General features: G+C 36.6%; 1 protein-coding gene across 1 annotated transcript; it reads right to left on the bottom strand.

Moving 5' to 3' along the window:
- Window positions 1-4,053: 4,053 nt before the first annotated feature.
- LOC113112432 (protein FAM83H-like) lies at window positions 4,054-14,209 on the bottom strand. The gene is made up of 6 exons (XM_026278004.1): window positions 14,056-14,209; window positions 12,491-12,942; window positions 11,713-11,877; window positions 11,230-11,354; window positions 5,580-11,049; window positions 4,054-5,357 (listed from the first exon to the last, which is right to left on the bottom strand). Exons 2-6 carry the CDS (start codon window positions 12,932-12,934, stop codon window positions 5,349-5,351), a joined length of 6,213 nt encoding a protein of 2,070 aa, XP_026133789.1. The 5' UTR covers window positions 12,935-12,942; window positions 14,056-14,209; the 3' UTR covers window positions 4,054-5,348.
- Between the last annotated feature and the right edge of the window lie 2,639 nt (window positions 14,210-16,848).

The raw sequence follows: 16,848 nt of genomic DNA, 5'->3' as shown, positions 1-16,848 counted from the left end.
TAATGTTTTATTGCGTGTACAGTTCTTTTAATTTGTAACAACATTTCGCAATATACTGTTTTTTTATTGTGTTTTTTAATCAAATAAATGCAGCCTTGGGGAGCATGAGACTTATTTTACTTAACTTTTTTTTACTTAATTATTCCAGACTAGTGTGTGTCATTTGAGTTATTTCTCTTTTATTGACACATTTGTATTTAATTTTGATCTTTTTGCAAACATTTTTTTACATTTTATATGACATTTAAAAGGTTTCTTTCTACAGATTGTTTTAGGGCTAATTGGCATCATCAAGTGCATGTCATATGGTCTATATCAGGTGAGAGGAAGTGTTTACAAATATTTTCATAACTGGTTAATCTGCATTTACATGTTTTGTTGGGAGAAGTAGCATTGCAATTAAAGTAGTAAATTCAGTAGCTTTTTGAACACTCATCCTTCTAGAACAGATAGGGACACATATCTTAAGTTGGAGTCTTTTAATACTGCTGTTTTGCTCAAAAGAAGTTTGAATGTTGTCTTACATGTTTATTATCTCGGACACAGATACATGCCAAAGTTGAGAATGCATTCCAAGAAAAAAATATGCTTTACATCAACAAGGTAGATGGCTATATATGTGAGCACATATCTTTGATCACTTACTGCTGACTGAAGGATACACATTAATATCTGATTGTTTTCCTGCAGTGGAGAATGAATGATAAGGATCTTCACCTCATCATTAAACTCCTCTCTGTTGGGCTGGTGGATGCAGATCCAAACACTCTGCACCATATAAAAGAATACAGAGATCTGAGAGGAAGCTCCACCTGAGAGGGAGTCATTCAGATGATGATATGAGTCTCGCTTCATGATCGTTAACCCTGATAAAGGAAACCTGACAGGTTCTCTTTTACTTCGGTTACTGGTTATTCAATGAAACATGTATCATGGCAGAGATCGTTGTCCTCCCAAACCTTTAAAAGACTGTGAAACACTTTTTCCTGAGATGATGTCTCAAGCATCTGGATCATCTGTTCTGACAGACTCCGGTCAAATGGAGAGAGAAGAAATGATATGATATTACTACTCCTGTTCTCTAGGGTAGAGAATTGCTGCACTGTGAATTATCATCATATGTTTCTAACATTTGGATCCGCACGCATTAAACATATTCCTACATGCACAATGTACAGAAGATATTCGGCATCGTTCACCCAAACTTCAAAGTTTCCAAAGACTGACCTGAAATGAACCGAATCAATTCTATAATTGTATAAATACAAAGCTACAATCTACAAAGCTATATTATATAAATAGTTTAATCAAGTCATGTTTATAGCTTCATACAACTTCATAAAACAGCTATTTATTATCACCTATGCGGTTTTTGGTTTTGTTAAATAACTTGTTTAATAAATGTTGGAGGACACTAGTTTGATTATCATTTGCAAATTTCCAAAAATGTCTATAACATCAGATACATATTGTAGTTTCAAACTGACATTAACAGAAGTGGTCACAGTAAAAAAAAAAAAAAAAAAATTATGATAATGCAAGTGTACTTATTACAAATGTGCACTATCAGACATCTGCACTGACGCCATTCAAATAAGTTGGAAATGGTTCATATCAGATATTCATAGGACTAGTTCACCAGAACACATTCACAAGAATAACGTGTCGTGTTCTCGTAAACATGATGTGTGCTACAGAAGTGTGCTATGTATCAAGCTTACACAGTCACTCCACAGTCAGTCTATATCAAAAGGTCAGATTAAATGTGCAGGAAAATTATTTATTTGGCATATTATTAAAAGCTTATCATATGTTATAGAGAACATACCATAGTGTGATTCATCCACGGAGGAAGAGGCTGTCCATTGAAGCTGGATATAGACCAGCTGTCCATCACAGGCAAAAATCAGCCAAAACAGCAGAACTACAAACTTAAAAGTATTAAAATAAAAAAATGAAAAAAGGTGTACACATTTGTAAAGTAATTACAAAATAACTGATATGCGGTCAGCCTTAAGCATCATTATGCGTTATTACCATGAACCACCAGTAGATAGTGCACGTTCATTGGTTACATTGCAATGCATTTCTGTTTAAATCTAAATGTAAAAGTATGTATAAATGAATAATCGTTTTTTTATATATATGAATGAATCAAAAAGCACCATTTAATTGGTTCTGATGGATTCTATATTTAAAAAAAAACATTAACTGTAGATATATTTACCTGTGATTAATGAAATAAAACATTTATATTATATTATATAACATTATAATGATCTTGACAACAATATGAGGAACACTTGCTCAGACCCCTTAAAAAAGGTACAAAATCTTTAACTGTGGTGATACCCTTTTAAAAGGTAGAATATTGATATTCAGGTAATTTGTTCTCAATTAAATTAATTAAATTGTACTATTTTTTCTGCGAGTGCATATATATACCTACTCATCTAACCTCTAGATGACTGGCACAACGCACTCTCACCATGAAGCATAGCACATTAAATTGAACAAACAGTACTATTTAGTTCATCAGTTTTTGCACCTGATTTTGTTAGTAGCAGATTAAAAAGTTTCCAGTCAACAAGTAATTTCTACATTCACCATTTCAACTGGAAATGCAAAGACAGTAAAGAGCTAGTCCTTGCAGAGGCAGAGTAGTGGCATTTTTTAGCCTTTCCCCATAGGCTGAAGGTCATTCACAGATGCAAATCTGAATTTCATTTTTCATAAACCAGCTGAAAGAAGCTATGAGGTAAAATATCTTCAAAAAGCCAGTCATGTCTGCAGTCATACAGTCTGAAATACAAATTTCATCACTATGAACTGAGCTCTCCACTCACAGACTTTAAGAAATGCCAGGGGAACTAATTATTCAGATTTATGAGAATAAATCTTAGATTGAGAGATTAGCCTAAATTGACAAACTAATTTGACATGGTGCTATAAAAATGCAAATTCTCACAAAGGGCTTTGTGTTGTTGTTTTTTATGGTGACGTCACACACACTAGATTTTTAGTTTTTTCACCTAAACACAATTTTGTAACACAGGCTAAAAAATGTTTTGTAATAAGGTTTTGCAAAGTTTTGAATTTAAGCATAACTCAAACCTGCCTGAGTAGCTAATTAAAAGATCAGTGATGTACCTTACACATGCTCATGGTCAACAGTCTTTTTCTTCAAAAATCACCTAGCAACAAATTAAGCTATTTTTTTATGTATGTATTTGACAACTTTTAGCAACTGTGACTCCAATGACAAAAAGGCATCCATCTTCCCGCTAAATACAAAAAGAGGAAATCAAAACTTTGCCATATTTTACACGACTTTTCTTAAATTGTAGCATAATACCATGCTTTAAAAATATAATTGTTTAGAATATGTAATTTTACAATAAGAAAATGAAATTTAATTTCATGTAAAACGTGTAAATGTTCACTTATTCTACACTAATAATGTTGCATTTAAAAATAAATATATATTATTTGTATTTTATTATTATATAAATTTTTTTTACTAATAAATTAACAATTCAGGTCATTTTTATAATAAACTTTTAGCAATAAACTGCACTGCAGAAAATAAGTTGGCAACACTTGTTTTGAAAGCAAAGGGGATTCACTTTCCTCATATTTTTCATGTTGTAATATGGTCTATAGCCACATTCACTGCAATATTTATTGACTTAAACAAACATAAAAGCTCTGTCATCATTTATCAAATTTCCAGAGAGGAAATTCATGTGAGATATGACATGAAGGTAAACAATTACAATTTATTTTTGAGTCAACTATCCATTTGTTCCCATATAAAACACACATAATGGTGCCAAAGGGGAACGATTACAGATTGAACAAAAAACAAACATTGTGTGAACTGTTCTTTCATCAGATTGAGCATTGTTTCATTACTGTTTTGAAAGCCTAGATTACGACAAAAGCAAATAACACACATTTGAGATTTTAATATTTGAAATATATATATATATATATATATATATATATATATATATATATATATATATATATATATATATATATATATATATATATATATATTTAGTTTCATATTGGAGTAGTATTACTCATTTTGCCCTAAAAATTATTCAAACATACAACTTTTGGAAATGGGAGGTAATATGTAACAGACATATTTGGTTCTTTACACGTGTAGCTTACGGGGACCTCCATCAAAAACAGACGCAGTTTTAATACACTGGTTATTTTTGTCAAACAGATTTCACAATTTAAATAAATCAGTATTCCATCCTAAATTCACAATATTGCACATTTTGTGTACTTTATCAATTTGATATATTGAGAAACTCAATTATTTAGAAAAAGGTGCTGCATGTACATGTTGTCCTCATTAATACGTTGGACTCAAAAACACATGCTTTTGGAGTTTCCATTGTGCACCAACACAGACCATCATAATTTATTTTATGTTGGCTTTACACAATCAGCTGATGGACAAGTAAACACAGTCTGTTTTTTTCTATTCTCTGGCCCGACCATGTGACTGAACAAAATCCATTTTCCCTCTTCAAAGCATCCTATGATCATTTTGCTCCAGCTCCACTTTGTTCCATGTTTTCAATTTCCTGTTACTCACTGCTTCAAGTTCACTTCATAGAAAAATGTAACTATAAAGTGAAAATGTATAAAGAAAAATGTAAACTATATAACTATCAACTATAAAGTTCTTTCAGTGTTTGTTTTTATGATCACTGAAAAACATCTGGGCACAAAATACATATATCAAATGAAAAAAAAATACTTGGGAGAAAAGTGTTATGCTGTACTGAAAAACAAACAATAGTCTGTGAACATGTTGGAGCAGTATCAGAACGATTTGGAGACTTTCAGAAGACCTGCTACTTGCTCCTGGCAATACCACGCAACTCCTCCCCCACTCCACATCGCTCACATGCTCCATCTCTGGCAGTTACATTTTTAATGAACTCCTTGTTTTTGTTACGTAAACAACTTTCTATTTACAGTATTTATATCAGGTCATAATTTCTGAATATAGAACTACCAATAACTACAAAAGATTCAGAAATGTGTTTCACAGCTACACTATATATACACACAGAGAAATACCTGCCCTATCAAAGGCTGATAAGAGTTCCTGTTTTGTCACGCAGATCATCTGCATAGCTTGTTAAGCCCTGCAGGGATTTCCATTCTCTCAATATACAGTAGGCAGCACTCTTTGGCATAATCAGAAGTTATAAGACACCTCAATCCAAGTTTGTGTGGGTTCACTGTTATGAGGTAGAAAAAATCACTATCCTCTTGTTGTTCATCAAGGGAGCCCCTCTTCCAATGGTTTCTTTAATTCATGAGGCCTGTGAAAACACCAAATACAAATGCTTGAGTAATATAGCAAATGTAAATTTACATTTAAACATAACTTCAGTCTTTTGGATATTAAACTTTTGGACAATGAATCTATGCAACAAACTATTAATATTTTCACAGGAAAAAAAAATGTGAAGGCATACAAACACACACACATACAACATTACTAAAAATTATGAATTCATATGAATAAAAATTCTACAACATGCCTCAAAACGGCTGTAGACCTTCCTCTGTTTACGCATTTGCTCCATCTTTTGTAGTAACATCTCCCGCTCTTCTGGTGTAGCCTTGGAGGACCAGGGCCTTCCTGAATAATTTGAAAACAAATTATCTGCAGGGCGGACCTCAACCTTTTTGGCTTCGTTGGGTGCATCAAGAGTCTGCTTGGACTGGGAAGATCTGCTTTGGTTCTTTGCTGAAATTTGCTCTAAAAGAACTTTAGTGTCATCTCTAAGGTTGCTGCAAGAGATAACATTTGCAGTTGATGTCTGATGTGCAGACATTTTCGATTTTGCATTCTCTGCAATAGAAGACTGATTTTCTAAATTACTGTGTACAGTTAAATGTGATTTTTCTGACACCTCTGCTAAGTTAGTCACAGTGTTTTCTACCTGTGGTGTTGTTTGTTTCATTTTATCAACTTCATTAGAGTCTGTTGCAGTAGAAACTTCTATGTGAGCTATATTGGGCCCTGCATCTACAGGTGAAGGGTCATGACTCTGATTTTGCTCTGTAATGGAGTCAGATTTCTGGCACTCATCTGTTTTCTCAGGCTTTGAGTCATTTTGACAGCTAGATTGCATAGAGTTTGATGAAAAGCTAGATTGTAATTGTGTTTTTCCCTGAGTTGAGTTGATCTCATTCGAGGACAGGCAAGACTCTGGAGAACCTTGAGAAGTTAAGCACACCTCCACTGAATCAAGACTAGTTAAAGCACCATTGTCTGCATCTTTAACTGTAGGAGTTATACATGGTTTGGCCGATGCTTGTGTTTCGTTTAGTTCCACTTGGCTACCACAAGGTGTAACAGTTTCAGATTGGGAATGTTTAGCTGGGGAACATGAGACTGTGGTGACTTCATTTTGAGATATGCTATTTTCTTTTTGAGTATTGTTAGCCTCTGGAATGGGTATTAGTTTTATAAGGCCTTCAGATAAGTTCTCATCTTTTTTCTCATTCATACAGTCAGAGTTTTTTGCAGTGATGCCTTTAAGGGATTCATTTTTTGTTTCAATAGGATGTTTGGAGGTGTCTGTCTCCATTTTGGTGGGATTTTGGGGTAGCTCACTTTCTGTTATACTGAGGTGCTGGGACGAGTCAGTCTCTGTTGGAACAGACTTCTGGAAAGAGTTTGTGGCTGTTACACTGTTCTTCTGGAAAGAGTCTGTGACTGTTGAAGTGGATTTCTGGGAAATGTTTGTGACTGCTGCAGTGGGCTCAGGGGAAGATTCTGTCTCTGTTACAATTGGCTGGTGGGAAAAGTCTGTGTCTGAGGAGTCTGTGACTGTTGCAGTGGGTTGCTGGGAAGCGTCTTTGTCTGTTGCAGTGGGCTGCTGGGAAGGGTCTGTTTCTTTTGCAGTGGGATGCTGGGAAGAGTCTGTTTCTGATGCAATGGGACACTGGGAAGGGTCTGTTTCTTTTGCAATGGGCTGCTGAGAAGAGTCTGTGACTGCTGCAGTGGGCTGATGGGAAGAGTCTGTCTCTGTTGCAGTGGGCTGTTGGGAAGAGTCTGTCTCTGTTGCAGTGGGCTGTTGAGAAGAGTCTGTCTCTGTTGCAGTGGGCTGTTGGGAAGAGTCTGTCTCTGTTGCAGTGGGCTGTTGGGAAGAGTCTGTCTCTGTTGCAGTGGGCTGTTGAGAAGAGTCTGTCTCTGTTGCAGTGGGCTGTTGGGAAGAGTCTGTCTCTGTTGCAGTGGGCTGTTGGGAAGAGTCTCTCTCTGTTGCAGTGGGCTGTTGAGAAGAGTCTGTCTCTGTTGCAGTGGGCTGGTGGGAAGAGCCAGTCTCTGTTGCAGTGGGCTGTTGGGAAGAGTCTGTCTCTGTTGCAGTGGGCTGGTGGAAAGAGCCCGTCTCTGTTTCAGTGGGCTGTTGGGAAGAGTCTGTCTTTGTTGCAGTGGGCTGTTGGGAAGAGTCTGTCTCTGTTGCATTGGGCTGCTGGGATGAGTCTGTCTTTGTTGCAGTGGGCTGCTGAGAAGAGTCTGTCTCTGTTGCAGTGGGCTGTTGGGAACAGTGTGTCTTTGTTGCAGTGGGCTGCTGGGAAGAGTCTCTCTCTGTTGTAGTGGACTGTTGGGAAGAGTCTGTCTCTGTTGCAGTGGGCTGCTGGGAAGAATCATTCTCTGTTGCAGTGGGCTGTTGGGAAAAGTCTGTGTTTGTTGCAGTGGGCTGCTGGGAAGAGTCAGTTTCTGTTGCAGTGGGCTGCTGGGAAGAGTCTGTCTCTGTTGGAGTGGGCTGCTGGGAAGAGCCTGTCTCTGTTGCAGTGGGCTGCTGGGAAGAGCCTGTCTCTGTTGCAGTGGGCTGTTGGGAAGAGTCTATCTCTGTTGCAGTGGGCTGCTGGGAAGAGTCTGTTGCTGTTGCAGTGGGTTGCTGGGAAGAATCTGTCTCCACTGCATTAGACTTTTGAGGAATGTCTGTCTCCATTTGATGTTGAGAGGAGTCTACTTTAATTGTGGTGGAGTGATGTGATGATTCCCTTTTTGCTGCAGTTGGCTGTTGGAAAGAGTCAGTTTCTGTTGTAATAGGGAAGTCTTTTGAAGTTCCACTTTCTGTAGCAGAGGGCTGCAGGGAAACGTTTTTCCCCACTGCAGCAGACTGTTGAAAACAGTCTGTATTAGATGCAGGAGTGTGTTGAGAAGAGTCTGCCTCTGGTGAAGTAGATTTTTGTGAGGGTTTACTTTCTGTGGTAATGGGTTGTTTGGAAGAGTCGGCTTCCATTAAAGTATGCTGATGAGAAGAGTTTTTCTCTGTTACAGAGTGGTGTTGGGGATACACATTTTCTACTGTAGATGGTTCAGCCCCTACTGTTGTGGAGTGTTTTGAAATATCTGCCCCAGTTTCATTAAGGTGTTGAGAAGAGTCTGCCTTTATTGCAGTGGGGTGTTTATTGGAACTATTTCCAGGTGTATGTAAAAATGCTGGGGATGGAACTGTATCTTTGTGATCATTTTTTGAAGGTACACAAGTATCTACAGTTGCATGGTTTGCTGTTGAATTAGAATCAAGAGGTACAGTATCAGAGCATGTGCTAGATATATTGGATACATTCTGTGCAAGAGTTTGTAAATCATTTGCAGACAGACTTCCCTCATTTGTAGTGGTGTGTAGTGATGATACACACTTTGTCTGTGGTAACTTCATAGGCAGACCACTCTCAGTCGCAATGGCATGGGAGGGATCTGTTTCTTTAGGAATATGATATTGGTTGAGGCCAGATTCTGTTGAGGTATTATCTAATGCAACAGAAATGACTTGATTTTGTGAGGCACCGAAAGGCTTTTGTGAAACAATGTTTAAAATGGGGGGTGTCTGGTTTTTAGCTGTAGATACTGTTCTTGCCTCTTCTTTTAGAGCTTGATCAATGTCTCCCTTTAAATTTTTTAAAGATGAGCCAGACTTTTCTGCAAGCTGTTTCTTAAATCTAATTTTTTCAGCATCAGTAGCTCTATGTAGGATGTCTTTACTCGATTCCTCACATTTGGTGTCTTTATAGGTTTCTTTAATCTCTGTGACAGAGGTATTTTTTGACTTTAGTGGAGTTTCTGGGATCTTGAAAACATGTCCTGATTTTTTATCTGCATCAATAGTTAAAGGTTTCTCTGGTAGAGTAAACTTATGGGTGGCTTTCATAGGATTGCTCTGAGAAGCCTTTGCTGCTGCAAGTTTGCGTTTGGCTGCTAACTCTTTGAAATACCTCAGCCTAGAGTCAGGGTCATTCATATCTATGAAAGAAGATGACTTTTGCAATAAATTAGATGGGCATTCATCCCTTTGGCTGTTTGTTTCAGGAACTGTTTGGGCCAGATCTTTTTCTTGCAGATCACCCTGTAATGAATTCTTTCTAAGATTTCGGCATATTTCAACCTTATCTACATCAGAAGTTTCACCCATTTTGTTCAGTTTATCCTCAGGCTGTGCAGACTCTGAGGCAGAGTTATCAAATGTGGCTGACTTTGCCAAACTGCTCCACTGAAATGGTTGAAATGGAGAACCAGTTCTCCTTTTATCCATGATTTGGGACACACGAGCTGAAAGTTTTGAAGCTTCATCTACATCTTTTTCTTCACCAGTATCTTTCATCTCTTCTGATGCATGCAACTCCAAATTTGAACTGAATATTAGTGAGTGTCTCAGTCTGGAACTCCTCTGGACTTGTCGGTTGGGTTTCCTCCTGAGGAACTCTTCACTTATCCGACTAGTCTCTTTATGTTCTCTATTCTGTGTCTCCTCCACTTTGTCACCCTCAGTGGTGCAAGAAGACTCTGAAGTTGATGCTGGTGTTGTTTTGATATTTATTTGTGATAAGTTATATGGATGATTAACTGAACTGTCAGGCATAATAGAATTATTCTGAATTTGGGCAAACATGGTATTTTCCCTAGGTGAAGGTATCCTGTTAAACTCTCTATTTCCTAGTCTAATTTCAGGACGTATGGGGCCACAAGGAGCTTCCTGCGTAAAACATGGAATGTCATCACATGCAGTGGATCCTTCAAGTTCAGCTAAATCCAGCTCTCCTGGATCATCATATGCACTAAGGTATGAGCTGATTCTCCAGTCCCGCATGCCTTGCTTTTGACTCACATCCTGTGCTTTGCGGTTTACATTGAAGAAATGTTTCTGTTCTGGTGGGTTCGGTTGTGTTGGGGAGGTCTGACATGTATAAGAATGTCCCATGCTATGTCTCTTGAGATTGGACTGCACAGGTGGTATTAAATTTCTTGGCCCATGTCCTTCCTCCATAGCAGGTTGAGACTGCAGGTATCTTTGAATATGGTCATAAGCTCCAGGTGGTTCATCCTTATCTACCTCATGAGGGTAGACAGGCCCTGAAAACTGATCAATGTGTTGGCCTTGGCCTCTATACCTTCCATACATGTCATAACCAGATTGTAATCCAGCTCCCTTGTGAATACATGGTTCCTGTGCAAAGTGTCCAACGTGGGGAATTGCTCCCTCCATGTACTGCTTTCCTCTTATTGTTAGATGGTTTTCAGGGGGCATATATTCATAATCAGGAATATTTTCAGAGCTATGTCCTATGGAGCCAACCCTATCATTTGGTCCTCTCATTTGCCTTCCGTGCTCTATAAATTGATGGTTCCCTCTATATTGCTGATCAGCATGCAGGTTCATGTTCCTCTGAATAGAGGGATTTGCTTCTGCTGCACTGTGGATGGATTCACTCCTAAAAGGTAACATTTTGTAACCCAAACTATCTTCTGTAGTACGACCAGCCAATTCCATACCCATGGTTAGATTATCTCTGTTAAACATGTGGGTCTTTTCTGTGTTGTAGTAGCTTCCAGGTTCTCCACTAGAGTGCTGCATATTTGCCAAAACATTTTCAACAACCAGTGGCTCTGAATGGGCAAAGAGAATCCGAAACTCTTCATCAAAGGTGGTTACAAGCTGTCCCAAAAAGAGATGAGCAAGACAGCGATGTATCTTCTCAAAAGACCACATGAAGCTGCAACACAAAATGAGAAAATGCATTAACCAACAGATATTAAATGACCATACCAACCTCAGAACACAGTACATAAAAAAAAAAATTATTATATATATATTATTTTATGGTTTACAAAAAAGAAAAGAAAAAACAAAACAGACAAAAAAAAAAAAACATTAAAAGATCAAATGTACCTACCTATAGTTGCCACTTAAAACAGCTCTGCAGTCTACCAGTATAAAGCGATCCATCATCCGACCCTTAAAGGTCTTTCCTGTTCGGCAGTGATAGGTACTACCGGATACAGTTCTTACCCGCATGAACTGCAAGTATAAAGAATATTAATGCATTTACACCAGTTTTAAAATAACCACCTTATGGTAAAAAATGGTAAAGTCTTAATAACGCTCTCATATATTATTCATACAAAATTATCAAAATAAGTATGTAACAGTACTTTACTACTATTTCTATCATAGGAAATTATATTTCTATCATATTCATGATATTCCATTTTTATGATTGGAAAAATAAATAAATAAATACATTTTGAAAAATCAATGCTAAGGCCAGTCATTCATATGCTGATTTTGAGTCGTAAATCTAGAAATTATTGAATGACTACAAAACACTCCTAAAGGACTACTCAATTTGTGATAAACATCTATGAAAAGTACCCACTTTTATTTCATCCAGATTCACCCTACAGTTGTTGACCATTGCAACAAAATGGTGAGCATTCAGTTCATCAAGAAGAACATAAACAGCTACACCACGTGTCGCTGCACCAAGGATATCAGCAAAGATGTCAACATCTGTAAACATATCCATTACCACAGCGATAACCTAGAACAAGAAATAAAAAATACATTACTCAAAGAAAAAAAAATGGGGGGGGGGGGGTCTGCAGAATATGCATGATATTTTTACAGTACAAAGGCATTGTGGGAATAGCATTACTATAGGCAACAGTGCATGTAATTGCATGCCATTTCATGCCATCATTGATCACACCAACTATTATGATATTACATGACAGATCTTGTGTCAGTTAGGAATTCAGCATTTTTCATCTAGCACCTCTGAGCAATTTGAAACTAGAAACCGGCATAATGTCTAATATAATTATAAACCGTCATAATTATAAACCGGTTATAATGTCTAAATTGAAATAATTTAATTCAGTTGTGTTTGCCAGTTAAACAAAGTTCTCATTAGATTATACAAACCTAATGAGTGCTTAATAGCTGTCAGTGTGTCAAGTTTAGCATGAAAGACCAGCTGTGAAACTTGTGTGACCAGTCTGCATTACTAAGCTCTGACTGCTTACTTGTGAAAACAGTACCAAAGTGACTAAAATCACTGAGCAAAAAGGGAAGACTATCTATATTTACTGACTTCTGCCATGCACTAATAATATCTTTCTTATTACTGCTCTTGAACAGAATGTAAAACTCACTTGTTGTGCATTCTTGATCATTCTGCGGACTTGCTCCTTGATACTGGGCATCTCGGGGTCAGACGGGTTCACCAATGTAGTGACCTCAGTGGGTCCAATAAATCTGAATTGCTGTGGCCAGCCAAGGTCCAGGCTGGGAGCATCATGGTCTGAATGTACTGGCCAGTAAGTATCAGAAGAGCCATCTACATCTTCAGCCATGTATCGCCTCTCTGGTTGGGCAATGTGATGTGGAGCCTGAACCATGCATTTGATATACTCAATCTCTGAACAGGATAAGAAATCAACCACATCTGCTTTCTTAAGAAACCCATAGTAACCCTCCAAGTCAGCTTCAACCAGAGCATCAATCGCCATTCGGTATTCCTCACGGTAATGAGGGGGCAGGTAGTTGGGGTCCAGGGGATTGTCCCCGGCAGAGGAGCACTGGGAACGATGTGCCATATTTACACCTGCACCAATGCAAAATAAAAAATAAAAATAGTAATATTTAGAATACTCCTTAATTCCACATGAGGAGAACATATGTTTGTTCCCCGAGTACATTAAACATATGAGAATCAAACATGTGCCTAGTTTATTGTAGGGGCACACATTTTCATAAAGCCTAAACAAATTAACCAACATTTATGATGGATACATTTAAAATCTGATTTAAATAAAAGAAAAATACTGCTAACATAAATTGAAACATGTAGGAGGCCTTTCAGGTTTCTTACGATTTTAAATGTTAGAGTAGTTAAATGTTATTTATTTATAGTCATCCAGTGACACACAAATCACTAAAAATATAAATGTTACAAAAATCCAGTAATCTAATGTTACACTTATATCCTAGCCTACACAAGTCATAAAATCACACTATGATTTCAGTTAATCCCTTTTTTATTATATATTTACAAATAACTATTAAAATGGTCACAAACTGGACAGTTATGGTTACTTATGGTCATCATGCATTAAGGGCAGAAATAAAACAGTCATGTCATTGCAACTTAATTAAGGTCTGAAAGGGTTAAATACAATATGGATACTGAAACAGAAGGGAAAAAAATAAACTAACACGGCGTCCATTTCAAGTCTAAAAGCCACATTAAAGTAATCTTGGTTAACACGTCAAGTGAAAAGATTTCTGGGCTTTCTATTAAATCTGATCTATTTTAATGTCAGCCAAATATCACTTGTAGTAATTTCAAAAAGTCGAAAAGCACGATTCCTGTACTTTATCAGCAGGTCATTAAAAATTAATCGGAAAAGAGCTCACATCTGCTTCAACAGCACCGGGGTGTGTCGCAACAACAACAGACCACCATTTAGGGGCTAAACTTGTCAGATTTTATCGCTCTTGTATTTATTTAAACACACATCATGAACTATTAACTTCATTACAAACATGTTTTCTTTCTCATGAGGTTACATGAGGTTACTCCGTTACATTTATTTTATATTCGCGAATCGTGAATCTCTCAAAGCTTCGCATACTTACTGCTAAGCGACAAAAAAGTACAATTATGAAATATAATTACGATTTAAAGTTTTATCACATAGATTTGAACTCAACTTACCAGTCTAAAGTGCCGTTTCCCCTTAATTCCCTGTGTAAAACCCCTTCATCGATGTCAGACCGTCATGACGAACGACTGACGCTTTAACTTTCAACTCCAGCTGAAGAAGAGGACACACACACACACACACATCAGCCAACACACACACACACACACACACACACACACACACACCGAGGCATACATGCACATACACAGGCAAAACCTGTTTGTGTTTGCGCTCATGACAAAAGAATGTTACATTCATGCTCAAAATAAGCATTTGTCCATCTTTTTAAAAACAGATGCACTTTCGTGAGTTTCTTGGTGAAGTTGTTAAGGACAGAAAGATTTCATGACAAGGATTGATTCCATAACATTATTGATTTCCATAGGAGTATATGCAAAGTTAATAATTCTCGATCTTAGTCAATATTTAACTGGACAACACGCGATCCTGATAACAAAGACTTGATCTGGAGCTCAAATGCACACAAATTGGAGAATAGCCTATGTGTTGGCTGAACACAGTCAGTCAGAGGTCACAGGAAAGCTTCCACTCAGCAATAACACAGCTCATTCGAATACATATGATATTATTAAAATCATCAGTACTTAATTAATTTAATAGCAAACAATTTACTTTCAGTAGCCAGTAGATCTGAATTGTATGAATTCCTATGCACAAATAATACTGATTAATAAGAACTTATTTAGACAAGGCCAACTGTTATGAACATTCTTTATGTCAGATATATTTACTGGATAACCAGTGATTGATTTTAATTTGTATATAAAAAAAACAAAAAAATAAAATAAAAAATTATATATATATATATATATATATATATATATATATATATATATATATATATATATATATATATATATATAAATCTTTATATGTGCAATCGAAGTGCAGATAAAATATGAGACTGAACTTGTTTGGTTGGAACAGATAACTTCTGTAAAGACAGCAGGGCCAGAAAAAAAATAAAAATATGTGATGGGTAGCAACTAATTACAGTGCTATATACATAATTTATCACTATGCATGTTATATATTTATATAAGAACATACTGTATATAACAACATGTATGTTCATACTTTCAGTTATTGATGATTAGTATGCATGTTCCTTGTAAAGCAGTGTAAAATTCCTTGCCATGTTATGCAGGAAGAAGTTATTTAAATTCACAGTGACTTATGGGCAGGTATGACAGAATTTTCAGTTTAAAGCAAATGATAACTAAAAGTTTCAAACATAGAACTGTGCAATATCAAATGCAATTACAAATGTTTTTTGGAAGTTGCATTTAAAATCCAGTAGGCTCAAATATCTTACTGGACATGTGCTGAATAAGCATTATGTTTTTGCCGAAAGCATAATGTTCTAAGAAAACATATACACAATGCTATTGTTACAATCTTGTTTGCAGAGTTTCAGAATAAGGGTGTGACTTTATGTATATGCCAGCGTCACCATGGGCAACGGAGATGAAATGTTTTTTTATCTGGAGGTGATTACCTACCAAAGTGCGATTAGATCTTGAAGGAGAAACACTTCACTTCTAACTTTACTTTTCTCAAATCACACTGTCAAATTCACCTCAGTTTTATGTGTGCATTGTACAACGGTGACTGTGTGGCAGTCAATTTTGATGAAAGCTAAAAATGTTTCATATAAATTACATTTAATTTTTTTTTTTTTGCACTAATGTGCTTATATAAATTTTTGACAGCTCCTCAAACAAAAACAGATTCAGATCTGATTTATAGTCTGTACACAAACTCACATTTATTAGACAGTAAGTGCTATTGATCCAATGTTTGTAAAGTTTGTGTTCTATAATGCTTTATGAATTTGTTTCCCTTCCAAGTATAACTTGACTTATGGGAGGGATACAGGATATGATGTCACTTCTCAAGTGCATGCCAGAACAATCCTGCATTGTTTCAACAGACACCGCCTAAAGCACATTTTGCAAGCAGCGTTAAGGGTGAAAATGTACGTGAACTCATATCTAAAAACATTCCAAGTACAGAAGTCACATGTTTTCACAGATATCATTTCATAGCTAATCCGCATGTGTTTATACCTGTTGTGCTCATCACAGATCTTTAATGCCCTATGAAATGTCTTGACAAGCACAGATGAATTTTTTGTGCTGACATATGAAAAGGACATATCTAAGGCGTAGCCCCTGTTATTATCAAATAATCAATAGCCATTTATTGAGTCACAGTTAGAGCTACCTGCTGTTGCAAGTCAGAGGTATAGGTGGTATTCATGGGTAGGGCATTCTTATCTGAAAGACAAAAATATGACTACATTATAAATACCAAGGTTTGGCTGTTTAGCATTGTGCAGGATAGCATTTTTTTTATAGCATGCAAAATATATTGCAAATAATTCATTTTACAGTTGTATGTTTCACCAGTGGCTATTTTGAACTGCACTTAAATGCACAACATGGACTTATTTTGCAGATGCAGTATGCATTCACATATATGAAAATGTCTGAGAAAAAGATTTTCTGTAGTTATTGTATCGGAGGTGTTTGACCAGCTAACATTCTGCTTTGTGCCAGCAATTCTCCATCTCTAAGAGCATCTAAAAAAGATGCTGTAAAGCTTTGTACACAAATAATATGAAAATTATGTTTTGGCCAGCAGGCAGATCCATGCAAATAAGAGAACTCCATCATTTTGTCAGAATCCAGTTGAATATTATTTGAATGCATATTGAAAAGAGAGGCGGGACTGTATTAGCAGCACTAACATTAATTAAACAGCATGTGTAAAAGTAGAAA

This window comes from Carassius auratus, chromosome 13, assembly GCF_003368295.1.
Source record: "Carassius auratus strain Wakin chromosome 13, ASM336829v1, whole genome shotgun sequence".
NCBI classification, from domain to species: domain Eukaryota; kingdom Metazoa; phylum Chordata; class Actinopteri; order Cypriniformes; family Cyprinidae; genus Carassius; species Carassius auratus.
Note: the sequence above shows the minus strand (reverse complement) of the source record. Positions and strands in the feature narration are given on the sequence as shown.